The sequence below is a fragment of the Cricetulus griseus genome, chromosome 4 (genome assembly GCF_003668045.3).
Source record: "Cricetulus griseus strain 17A/GY chromosome 4, alternate assembly CriGri-PICRH-1.0, whole genome shotgun sequence".
Classification (NCBI taxonomy): domain Eukaryota; kingdom Metazoa; phylum Chordata; class Mammalia; order Rodentia; family Cricetidae; genus Cricetulus; species Cricetulus griseus.
The window spans coordinates 133,207,482-133,221,274 of NC_048597.1; the positions used below are offsets into that span (position 1 = coordinate 133,207,482).

The following is a 13,793-nucleotide window of genomic DNA, read 5'->3' on the forward strand; positions in this document are numbered from 1 at the left end:
AGAAAAAGAAACCAGAGTTACCCATAATTCTCACATTTACAAACAAGGATTTCATTCTATCCTAGTTCAAAATTCCCATAAAATCCAACACAGGATCTCTCTCTCTCTCTCTCTCTCTCTCTCACACACACACACACACACACACACACCTCATCTCATCTGCATATGGGACTAGCACACAGTGCCAAGAGTAGTAACCCTCAGAAAACTGGAAAGGTAAGCCACACTACCCATAAGGACAAGTATATCAGTCTTATTTTACAGTAAAGAACAATAAGCCCTAGCAACAGGACCTATGACCTTCAAATGGTGAAGTAACTCATGAATGAAATCAGGTAGCACCCATAACCAAAGAACATATATCAGCAAAGTGGCTTATAAAACAGACTTCAGCAACCCTTGCCAACTTCAGCCATTCGTATTAGTTATTTTTCTTGTTACTACGATAAAAATACCCAACAAGAAACAACTCTGGGGCTGGAGAGCGAGCTCAGTTATTAAGAACACTTGTTGTTCTTACAGAGGACCTATGTTTAGTTCCTAGCACCTACACAGTATTTCATAACCATCCATAATTCCAGTTTCAGAAGATCTGATGCCCTTTTATGACCTCCACAGGCACTAAGCACAAATGGGTCCACAGACACATACACACACAAAACACATAAAAAATAAATTTTTTAAAAAATAGAAAACCAACTTTATTTGGCTTATAGTTCAAGAAGATATAATCCTTAAGATATATTGGAACACTATCTTCAAGAATTTGAAGGACGCATCTGGGCAGTTTATACACATAAGTGGCAAGTGGGGATCTTCTCTCTCTGCAGGGGAAGCCATGGCAGCAGGAAAGGGAGGTTGTTTGGTTACAATGCATCAACAATCAGGAAACAAAGAATGAACAGAAAGTAGGGTTGGGCTATAAAACCTCAAGGCCCACCCAACACTGAGCCACTTCCTACAGCAAAGCTCACTTCCTGAAAGTTCTACAACCTTTCCAAACAACACTATAAGCTGGGAACCAAAGGTTCCCATAAGTCATTCAGGTAATTTCATATTCAAACCACAGACACATCCCTCACCTGGCAGCAACCAGAGCACCCACACCTATTCCATCTGTACAAAAAGCATACAACACATGAGTAAGACTTACCGTGGGACAAACTCATAGCTTCTATCCTGAACAGATGATGATGAGATACTGGACCACTCTTCCAGAATTTGAAGGACACGTCTACGAATTTATACATATAAATGGCCAGCAGTGATCTTTCCTCTTTCTATGTTGTTACTTGCATTCCTGGAGATAAGGGTCATTCATCAGCAAATCTTATCTATCAATAATCAAGTATCATAATTAGCTCTTTCTCTTTCTAATGGTGATGGGAGTGAAAAACCACTAAGCATGACATCGGCTAGAAAGATGCTAAGCAGTTAAGAGCACTGGCTGATCTTCCAGAGAACCTGAGTTAAGTTTTCAGCAACCATGTTGGGCTCTAACTCTAGCTCCTGGTGATTAGCTGCCCTCTTCTGCCCCTGTGGGTACCTCCATACACATAGAATACATTCACACAAACACTTGTAAACATAAATAAAAATAAAAACTTAAAAATTAATTATCCTAAGGCTTCAAGGGCTCCTATTATTAGCAACATTTATGTTTAAAAACTTAGATTGGGGGTGGGGAGCTGAGGAGATGATTCAATGGTTAGAGTGCTCATTGCTCTTGCAGAGGACCTGGGTTCTGTTCCTAGCACCCACATCATGGCTCACAACTATCCATAACTCTGGTTATCCTTTTTGGACTTCCACAGGCACCAGGCACATAAATGGTACACACACATACAGGCAAAACACTCACACACCTAAAATAAATAAATTAAAAATAAACCAAAGCACCTATACTCAGGACCAGTATGACTCAGCAGGTAAAAGTGCTTACTGCTAGGCATGGCAATCTGAGTGCAATCTCTGAGACCCATATGGTAGGAGAAAATCAACTCTTGAAAGTGGTCCTCTGATCTCCACACTCATGCTGTGTGTATTCAATCCAGTAACACAAACTCAATAAATAGATGTATAAATGTGTCATAAAACAAATAAGACTCAGAAAGAAAAAAATGTAATTGTTCCAATCATCTACTTAGCTTTAGGCACTTTGCCAATAAATTCTGATCTGGTAAATAGCACTCCTCAATAGGATCACCATTTAGAAGACTACAGAAATTAACAAGCAGCTCACTATTGCTGCAAAAGATTACAACCAAAATATCATATGAATTTGTTTGCTTTGTTTGTTTGAACCAAGTCTCCTACAGCCCAGACTAAATATGCAGCTGAGACTGACCTGATCCCTAATCCTGCTGTACTTCCCAAGTACTGCAATTATAGGCATCTACCACCATCATAGCTAACTTCAGGATAAATTTACTAAAAAATAGTCTGACTAGGGAGCTGACAAGATGGCTCAGTGAGTAAAATGCCTGCTGTACAGCCTGGCAATCTGAACTTGATTCCTACAATCCACATAAAGGTAGAGAGAACCAACTACCAACTTTTCCTCTGTTCTCTCTCTCCATGCTTACCATGACATATGCATCACACACACAAACACACACACACACACACACACACACACACACACACACACACCATGCAGAAAAACAGTAAAAACTACATTTATTGGAAAAAGACATTTAGAAATTGGATAAATGATTAAACAATTAAGAGATATATTGCTCTTATAAAAGACCTAAGTTTTGTTCCTAGAATCCATGTCAGGAGGATCACAACCACATGTAACTCCAGTTGCAGGGTTTGCAACAGTCTGTCCTCAGGCCCTGCCCTCACATGAATAAAATCCCATGAAGACACACATGAATACACAAAATTGAAAAGAAATCTATTTTTAAAAAAATCCAGACTATATCTGAAGTACTAATAAAGCCAAACACAATCCCTAACTATAACCACTGAGATGCATGTTTTGAGCTCTATGGTTTTGTGAAGGAAGATACCCTGACATCTGTACCGATGACCACGCACGCACATTTGGGCATGGTGACAGGTATGCAAGAGGGGTAGAAAAGGAGGAGAGCAGGGCGCACTCTCTCGGGGTTGAGCCAGCAGTGGGAAGCATTCTGGGACCAGACTTCTCCGAGTAGTTACTGATTCCTCGTGTGAGTATAACTCCCCAATAAATTACCAGTTAATAACCTATCTCGTATTCCATTTGTATCCATCTATAACTGGTGTCAGAATTCGAACCTACCAGTGGGTCGGGACCTGGGGGACTAAATTTAACCCAGCCAGCGGGTTTTTCGCTCAGCCCCATGGTGCCTAATAAGTCTTCCCCTCCCCCTGCCACTGCTCGAACTGAGGTGAACTCCCCATCACTTCGCTGCAGAAGAAGCTCCGTGCACCGCTCTGCCTCCCCTGCTGCTGCTGAGCACCCGTGGGTGCTCAACTGCACACCCGCCACTATGAGGCTGCCCCGCTTGTACTGAGCTGAGCAAGACCAGCCCTCGGGAACTCTTCCCCTCCCCCTCCCACCTGGCTGCACCACACGGCTTCGCAACTCTAGAAACAGCCATGAGCTCATCGCCACTCAGTCTCCCCGGCCGCTGGCTCGCAAGAGAGGAGACGGCCAAGCCTCTACCAGCAACTATGGCAACTCTTGCCAGCAGCTCTGGCTGGCAAGATGCGGCACCCAGAGTCAGCTACTGCTCTGCTGTTTCCAAAACCCTTCCTTTTTAACAAAATCCCATCCCTTCCACCCGTTCTAACTCGATCTGAAAGCCATTCAGCGTTTTTCAGACTGCTCTGAGAACAAATCAACCATCCGCAGCTGAACTCTGTTTTGTGGTACACCTGCGCCACCACAACCTGCCACCGGCGCCGCCTGCTGGTCAAACATAGTTACTGCGAGCTGGAATCAACAGCACAGTCATAGAAAGGTAAAGCCTTATATTTTACCTGGTAATAATAACGACGGTTTATTATTCTATAACAATGGCAGATAATCTTACAATGCAGACCATTGGGAATATTCTTGCTTCTTACATGAATCCAATGTTACAGGAGGCTTATGACTTGCCTGTAACATATCTATATTTCATATAGTGGTCAGCTTTCTAACCCATGTAATATCCCTAGGGGAACAACTTAAGAGAGCAGAAAACGAGAAATCTGCACAAACCATTGATAGCTTAGGAAGACTGGTGTGAGATATGAGAGACAGCCAAGAAAAGTTGATCTCTAAAACGGAAGACATGGAACAGTTATGAAAAGAGGTTGGGGATATTAAATCTGACCATGCTACATTAGCAACACAACTGGAACAAACTCATGGCCAAATAGAAAACAGAATTTGTTCTATGTCTGCTGCCTTAATGACCAAAATAGGGAAAAATCAAGACAATATTAATGAACTGGCACAGGCAACTCGTTCTATGTCTGATGAATCTATAACTACATACCAAAAGCTGGAATCTAGACTTGAATTTCTAGAAGGCAATTTACATGCCACTCAGATACTATCTAAGGATGAGAATATTAAAGGCTTAGAAGCATATGTAAATGAAGAAACAAGAAAAATTAATGATTCTATGAAATCCTTAGAATCTTATATGATTCAGGAGGTACAGGTGCTCAGGGAGACAGCAAGCCTTGGACATATGACCTTCAACCGGATTCTTCTGAATCTGATACACCTATACCAATTACACATCGGGAAAACCTTCCTAAGGTTGTTATTTGTACACCATTGGTCTTCCCAGCGACTATGTCAGAAAAACCACCATCAAAGAAACACCCAATTGGCCATGTTGCCTATCAATGGGAACCAAGACAGCTAAAAGATTTAAAAGGAATTAAGGAAGCTATTGTCGAATATGGTCTCCATAGCCCTTATGTCAAAGAAATGCTGACATGATGGGCAACCTTAAATAGAGTAACACCTATAGATTGGAAATGCCTAATATCAGCTGTACTTGAAAATTTGTCTCAAATATAATAGAGGGCTTTATGGAGGGAAGATGTAAAAGCTGTTGAGCTTCAAGGCTTAAAGAAAGTTTATGAAGCTCCCCCAGATAAGCTTTTTGGTGAGGGTCTTTATGCTGACCCACAGACTCAGGCTGCATATGATGAGCACACATTGTCCTTATGCCAGACAGCAGGCTTGAATGCTTGGGACAAGGTTCATGAAACAGGAGAGAGTAGAACCCTATACCAAGGTAATACAGGGACCGAGAAAACGGTTCACTGAATGTTTACAAAGACTATCCAGGACAGTAGAGTTACAGGTAGCAGATTCGGACTCTAGAAAAATACACATACAATCTCTAGCTTATGAAAATGTGAATCGACTATGCAAAAGGATACTTTTGTCTTTAAAGATCAGATCAGTACCACTGGAAGAGTGGGATTTGCATGCAGCTAATCTCAAGTATAATGACCAACACACAGAAGCTGGGGTAGGAGAGGCAATCTCCAAAGGTTTAAAAAGACAACAAGAGGTCAGATGTCTTAACTGTGATGACACAGAAGCTTGGGTAGAAGAAGCAATCTCCAAAGGTCTAAAAAGACACCAAGAGGCCAGATGCTCTAACTGTACTGAAACAGACGCTTGGGTAGAAAGAACAATCCCCAAAGGGTCGAGAAGGCATCAGGATACCAGATGTTTGAACTGCGGCAGAATAGGACAGACATATTAGAAGAAATTGTAGGCATGGCAAGTCCAGCAATGTCTCAATAGAAGGCCTCCGCCTCTTGGATTATGTAGAAGATGTGTTAAGGGCAGACACTGGACCAATGAATGTAGATCGACCAAAGACATACAAGGAAACCCTTTACAATCGGGAAACTCCTTTGGGGGACTCTTGAAGGCCCTCATGTCAAAAAAGGTCCAGTCACTCCCAGTCACTATAGAGGACAATCTCTCACAGGATGAATACATAATCCGCTGCCTGTTGTAAAGAATGATACCACTCTAGATGGTAGTTTGGCTAGTGAGGAGGAATCGAACACGACTGGAGGAGACAAAAAAACGCATATTTTGGCAAACTTCTTTAAAGAATCAGAGGCCCCAGTTAAAAGTAAGAATGAATAATAAAGTGATTATCAGTTTGGTAGACACTGAGGCTGACGTAACTATTATAACCCAAAAGCCTTGGCCCCTGCAAGAGGCAAATGTTCAATTTTTAGGTATTGGAACTGTATCTCAAGTACACCAGAGTTTGAGGTGGGTTGTCTGCATAGGAACAGAAGGTCAGAGAGGAAGGCTAAAACCATATGCAGCAGATATCACAATAAATCTCTGGGGTCGTGACCTTTTACAGCAATGGAATACCCAGATTAACATTCCTCCAGTATCAGATACAAAACATAAACAAGCTCTAGATGGTAGACAAAACATTGTAAGGCACTAAGGAAAACAGATACCAACCATCCAGGCTGTACATAAGCAGAATACAAATGCTAAACCTACAGAGGAACCAAAAGCTCTACCCTTAAAATGGCTTACAGATGAACCTGTCTGGATAGGACAATGGCCTATGACCTCTGAGAAGCTAGAGGCTTTAGAAAAGCTAGTTCAGGAATAGCTACATGCTGGGCATATAGAAGATACTACCATCCCTTGGAATTCTACTGTATTTGTTATCAAAAAGAAGTCTGGTAAATGGAGGATGCTGACAGACCTGAGAGCCATCAACAAAGCAATTCAGCCAATGGGCTCTCTACAGCCTGGAATGCCTTTGCCTTCCTTGAGTCCTAAAGGATGGCCTATCATAGTAATTGATCTAAAAGACTGCTTCTTCACTATACCGTTACAGGAAAAGGATAGGGAAAATTTTGCCTTTACAGTGCTTACTTATAATAATTCTCAACCAGTTAAGAGATTTCAATGAAAGGTTTTGCTACAGGAAATATTAAACAGTCCTACCCCGTGCCAAAACTTCAGACAAAAAACTTTGGAAATAATTCATAAAAAATAATTTCACAATACATGATATACCAATATATGGATGACATATTGTTGTCAGATTGGAAGATTTTTGAGACAGTGAAGGAAGTTTTACCTCGATGGGGATTACAGATTGCCCCGAAAAAGATACAAAGAGGGCCCTTTCCGTGGACTCATCGCCCCTTTCCGTGGACTCATCGCAGACCAGGTGAGCCACCCCCTGCTTTTACCCAATTCTTGTCCTAAGCGCCATCCACCCAGATCCCTCCAGGCTCGTCCCTGCTTGAAACAGACACGCCCAGGTAGGGTGGAGCTTCCTGAATCTGGCTTGGTTCAGGACACTCTTCCTTCCCTTTCCGTGGACTCATCGCAGACCAGGTGAGCCACCCCCTGCTTTTACCCAATTCTTGTCCTAAGCGCCATCCACCCAGATCCCTCCAGGCTCGTCCCTGCTTGAAACAGACACGTCCAGGCAGGGAGGAGCTCCCCGAATCTGGGTACAGGCCACTCTTCATTCCATTCCCGGCGACCGATCCACCAAGAGGCCTAACGCCATCAGAGTGAGGAGGCTATGAGGAGAGGCAAAACCATCCAGAGCTTCTGACATTGAATTCCTGGCCCACACACACTACAGAGTAACAAGAGGAGATAGAGAGATCCTACCTGCACTCACTGGAAAAAGATATGGGAAGAAGACAGAATAAGAACCCGCTCAACAACAGAAAGACCAATATGACACCACCAGAATCTAGGGACTCCACTCCAGCAAGATCTGAAAAGCCCAACACAGTGCATGAAGAAGAGATGGACCTCAAAAATTATCTGAGCAAGATGATAGAGACCTTCAAAGAGGAAACAAGAAAATCCCTTAAAGAAATAGAAGAAAAAGTAAGCAAAAAATTACACGATATGGAGGAAAAGACAAACCAAAATATTCAAGAAATAAACAAATCTCTTAAAGAAGCTAAAGAAACCCAAGATAAAACAACCAAACAAGTGAAGGAAGCTCTTGAAACAGTTCAAAACATGAAAGCTGAATTAGACACATTAAAGAAAACACAGAATGAAGCGATGCTGGAAATGGAAAGGTTGGATAAAGGAGCAGGATCTAAAGATGTGAGTATAACTAATAGAATTCAAGAGACAGAAGAGAGAATCTCAGCTATTGAAGACTCGCTAGAGGATATACATTCATCAACCAAAGAAAACCTCAAGACCAACAAATCCCTAACACAAAATATACAGGAAATATGGGACACCGTGAAAAGACCAAACCTAAGAATAATAGGTGTAGAAGAAGGTGAAGAAACACTGCTCAAAGGTACAGAAAACATATTCAATAAAATCATAGAAGAAAACTTCCCCAACCTACAGAAAGATATGCCTATGAAAGTACAAGAAGCTTATAGGACACCAAACAGACTGGATCACAAAAAGAAGTCCCCCCGACACATAATAATCAAAACTCCAAATCTACAGAATAAAGAAAAAATATTAAGAGCTGCAAAGGAAAAAGGCCAAGTAACATATAAAGGCAAACCAATCAGAATCACACCCGACTTCTCAATGGAAACTATGAAAGCCAGAAGGTCTTGGATAGATACACTACAAGCACTAAGGGAGCATGGATGTCAACCCAGACTACTGTACCCAGCAAAACTTTCAATCACTATAGATGGAGAAAACAAGATTTTCCATGACAAAAACAGATTTAAACAATACATATCCACAAATCCAGCACTACAGAAGGTTCTGGAAGGAAAACTCCAACCCAAGGAACATAACTACATGCACAAAAACACAGGCAATAGATAATCTAATATTGCCAAACACAAAAAGAAGCAGGAGAGCAAAATCCACACACAATGACACCACCAACAATAAATCCAAACCAAACAAGAACCAACGAACAATGGACATTAATATCCCTAAATGTCAATGGCCTTAACTTACCCGTAAAAAGATATAGGCTAACAGAATGGATACGAAGACAGAATCCATCTTTCTGCTGTTTACAAGAAACACACCTCAACTTCAAAGACAGGCGATACCTCAGAGTAAAAGGATGGGAAAAGATTTTCCAATCAAATGGCCTCAAGAAACAAGCAGGTGTAGCAATCCTAATATCTAACAAAATGGACTTTAAACTAAAATCAATCAAAAGAGATGAAGAAGGGCATTTCATACTCATCACAGGAAAAGTCCATCAAGATGAAATCTCAATCCTGAACATCTATGCTCCAAATACGAAGGCACCCACATTTGTGAAAGAAACATTACTAAAGCTCAAACCACACATAAAACCACACACACTTATAGTAGGAGACTTCAACACCCCCCTTACACCACTAGACAGGACCACCAGACAAAAACTTAACAAAGAAACAGAGGATCTGAAAGAAGTCATGGCCCAACTGGGGTTAACGGATATCTATAGAGCATTCCATCCAAACTCAAAAGAATATACCTTCTTCTCAGCACCACATGGCACCTTCTCCAAAATTGACCACATAGTAGGCAACAAAGCAAACCTCCACAATTACAAAAGAATTGAAATAACCCCCTGTATCTTATCAGACCACCATGCATTAAAGCTAGAATTCAGCAACAATACAAATGGCAGGAAACCTGCAAACTTTTGGAAAATGAATAACACCCAATTGCACCATTCCTGGGTTGAGGAAGAAATAAAAAAACAAATTAAAGACTTCCTAGATTCTAATGAAAATGCAGACACAACATACCCAAACTTATGGGACACTCTGAAAGCAGTCCTAAGAGGGAAGTTCATAGCACTAAGTGCCCACATGAAGAAACTAGAAAAAAGTCACATTAGAGAACTGACAGAACAACTGAAAACACTAGAGCAAAAAGAAGCAAACTCACCAAGGAGGAGTAGACGCCAGGAGATAATCAACCTGAGAGCTGAAATCAATAAAGTAGAAACTAGGAAAACATTACAAAGAATCAATGAAACAAAGAGTTGGTTCTTTGAGAAGATCAACAAGATAGACAAACCTCTAGCCAAACTAACCAAAAGGCAGAGAGAGAGCACACTAATTAACAAAATCAGAAACGAAAAGGGGGATATAACAACGGACACTGTGGAAATCCAGAGAATCTTTAGGTCATACTTTGAAAATCTGTACTCCACAAAATTCGAAAATCTAATGGAAATGGACAGTTTCCTGGATAAATATCACTTACCAAAATTAAATCAAGATCAGATAAACAATTTAAATCGACCCATAACCCCTAATGAAATAGAAGCAGTCATCAAAAGCCTCCCAACCAAAAAAAGCCCAGGACCAGATGGCTTCACTGCAGAATTCTACCAGAAATTCAAACAAGAGCTGATACCAATACTCCTCAAACTGTTCCGCACAATAGAAGCAGATGGGATATTGCCAAACTCCTTCTATGAGGCTACAATCACTTTGATACCCAAGCCACACAAAGATAAGAATAAGAAAGAGAACTACAGACCAATATCTCTCATGAACATTGATGCTAAAATACTCAATAAAATATTGGCTAATCGAATCCAAGAACATATCAGAAAAATCATCCACCACGATCAAGTAGGCTTCATCCCAGGGATGCAAGGATGGTTCAATATACGAAAAACCATCAATGTAATCCACCATATAAACAAACTGAAAAAGAAAAACCACATGATCATCTCACTAGATGCTGAAAAGGCCTTTGACAAAATCCAACATCCCTTCATGACAAAGATCTTGGAGAGAACAGGAATAACAGGAACATATCTAAACATGATAAATGCGATATACACCAAACCAATAGCCAACATCAAACTAAATGGAGAGAAACTCAAAGCATTTCCTCTAAAATCAGGAACAAGACAAGGATGTCCACTCTCTCCATATCTCTTCAATATTGTTCTTGAAGTTCTAGCTAGAGCAATAAGACAAGATCAGGATATCAAAGGGATACAAATTGGAAAGGACGAAGTCAAACTTTCACTATTTGCAGATGACATGATAGTCTACCTAAGTGACCCGAAAAACTCTACCAGGAAACTCCTACAGCTGATAAACACCTTCAGCAAGGTAGCAGGATACAAAATTAACTTAAATAAATCTGTAGCCCTACTGTATACAGATGATAAACTCAATGAGAAAGAAATCATGGAAACATCACCTTTCACAATATCCACAAGCAACATTAAATATCTGGGGGTAACACTAACCAAAAAAGTGAAAGACCTGTACAATAAGAACTTTGAGACTTTAAAGAAAGAAATTAAAGAAGATACCAGAAAGTGGAAAGATCTCCCGTGCTCTTGGATAGGCAGAATTAACATAGTAAAAATGGCAATTCTACCAAAAGCAATCTACAGATTTAATGCAATCCCCATCAAAATCCCAACACAGTTTTTCACAGACATTGAAAGAACAATACTCAACTTTATATGGAAAAATAAAAAACCTAGGATAGCCAAAACAACTCTTTACAATAAAAGATCCTCTGGAGGCATCACCATCCCTGACTTCAAGGTCTACTATAGAGCCATAGTTCTGAAAACAGCTTGGTATTGGCACAAGAATAGACAGATAGACCAATGGAATCGAATTGAAGACCCTGATATTAACCCACGCACCTACGAACACCTTATTTTTGACAAAGGTGCTAAATCCATACAATGGAAAAAAGATAGCATCTTCAACAAATGGTGCTGGCACAATTGGATTCGAACATGCAGAAAATTGCAGATAGATCCATACTTGTCACCATGCACGAAACTTAAGTGCAAATGGATCAAAGATCTCTCCATAAACCCAGCCACACTGAATCTTTTAGAAGAGAAAGTGGGAACAACCCTTGAACAAATTGGCACAGGAGAACGATTCCTGAACATCACGCCAGAAGCACAGACACTGAGGTCTGCAATTAATAAATGGGACCTCTTGAAACTGAGAAGCTTCTGTAAGGCAAAGGACACAGTCAGTAAGACAAAACGACCACCCACAGAATGGGAAAAAATCTTCACCAGCCCCACATCTGACAGAGGACTGATTTCCAAAATATACAAGGAGCTCAAGAAGCTAGCCACCAAAACACCATACAATGAAATTAAAAAGTGGGGTGCAGAACTAAACAGAGATTTTTCAACAGAGGAATCTGAAATGGCTGAAAGACACTTAAGAAAGTGCTCAAAATCCTTGGCCATCAGAGAAATGCAACTCAAAACAACTCTGAGATACCACCTCACACCTGTCAGAATGGCTAAAATCAAAAATACCAATGACAACCTATGCTGGAGAGGTTGTGGAGAAGAAGGAACACTCCTCCATTGCTGGTGGGAGTGTGAACTTGTAAGACCACTTTGGAAATCAGTATGGCGGTTGCTCAGAAAAATGGGAATCAATCTACCTCAAGATCCAGCCATTCCTCTCTTGGGTATATACCCAAATACTGCTTGTCCATACAACAAGGACATATGTTCAACCATGTTCATAGCAGCATTGTTTGTAATAGCCAGAACCTGGAAACAACCTAGATGCCCCTCAACTGAAGAATGGAAAGAGAAAATGTGGTACATTTATACAATGGAGTACTACTCAGCAGAAAAAAGCAATGGAATCTTGAAATTCGCAGGCAAATGGATGGAACTAGAAGAAACCATCCTGAGTGAGGTAACCCAATCACAAAAAGACAAACATGGTATGTACTCACTCATATATGATTTTTAGACATAGAGCAAAGGTTTACCAGCCTATAATCCTCTACCCCAAGGAAACTAGAAATCATGAATGACTCTAAGGGATAAATGGACCCCAGGAATGGGAAATGGCATGAACTCCCGAGCTAATTGAGAGCATGAGGGTAGGGAAGTGGGTGCTGCCACAATAAGAGCACAAGATGAAGAGTAGAGGAGAAGAAATGGAGGAGCAGATATATTGAGTTGGGGGAAGAATAGAGGAGAGAGAGCAGGATGAGAGATACCATATCAGAGGGAGTCACTATAGGTCCGAGAAGAGATCTGGAACTAGGAAGATCTCCAGAGACCTATAAGGATGACACGATCTGACAGTCTGGGCAGTGGAGGAGAAGTTGGCCTAGAAACCCTTCCCCTAGAATGAGATTGATGAATACTCTCTATGCTATTCTAGAGTCCTCATCCAGTGGCTGATGAGAGCAGAGACAGACATCCACAGAAATACACTGAGCTGAAATCTGGAACTCAGTTGAAGAGAGGGAGGAATGAAGAACGAAGGGGTCTGTACCTGGTTGGAGAAACCCACAGAAACAGTTGGCCTGAAAAAGGGAAAGCATATCGACCCCAGATGCTCTTTGGGAGGACAGTACAGGACTAATCCAGCCCCCTGATCATGGATGCCAATGGGGAGGCCCCTGCACTCCTGGGAGCCTCTGGAGATGGACTGGCATTTTGCCCTGGTGGGTGGGAGGGACTTCGAGAGCCCATCCCACTTGAAGGGATTCGCTCTGTCTCTGAACACATGGGGAGGGGCCTAGGCCCAGCACAGGAAGATTTGGTGGACTTGGTGGAGCCCTGGTTGGGGGCCCTACCCTGCCTGGGGAGTGGCGGGTGGATGGGGTGGGGGGTAGGTTGGAGGTGGGGGAGAAGGAATGGGGGTGGGGGGAGGGAGAGGGAGAGGGAAAGTACATGTGAAAATATTAATAATTTAATAAAAAAAAATTTGAAAAAAAAAAAAGATACAAAGAGGAGATTCTATTAATTATTTAGGTTATAAAATAGATCTACAAAAATTAGGCCACAAAAAGTACAAATCAGAAGAGATCGTTATCAAACTCTTAATGACCTGCAGAAATTGCTAGGGGA

The 13,793-nt window shown here is 41.3% G+C and overlaps 1 protein-coding gene across 3 annotated transcripts in view; it reads right to left on the reverse strand.

Annotated features, from left to right (window-relative positions):
• LOC100750376 (zinc finger protein 883) overlaps positions 1–13,793 on the reverse strand; it is a 46,337-nt gene that overhangs the window by 7,521 nt on the left and 25,023 nt on the right. For 2 of the 3 annotated variants that reach the window (XM_027411422.2, XM_027411423.2), the window contains one exon: positions 1,154–1,300. The exons of the other annotated variant lie outside the window; for it this stretch is intronic. In XM_027411422.2, the coding sequence (XP_027267223.1) occupies positions 1,154–1,250 (97 nt within the window). In that variant the 5' untranslated portion in view covers positions 1,251–1,300. The remainder of the gene's footprint in view (positions 1–1,153; positions 1,301–13,793) is intronic. 3 annotated transcript variants of the gene reach the window in all.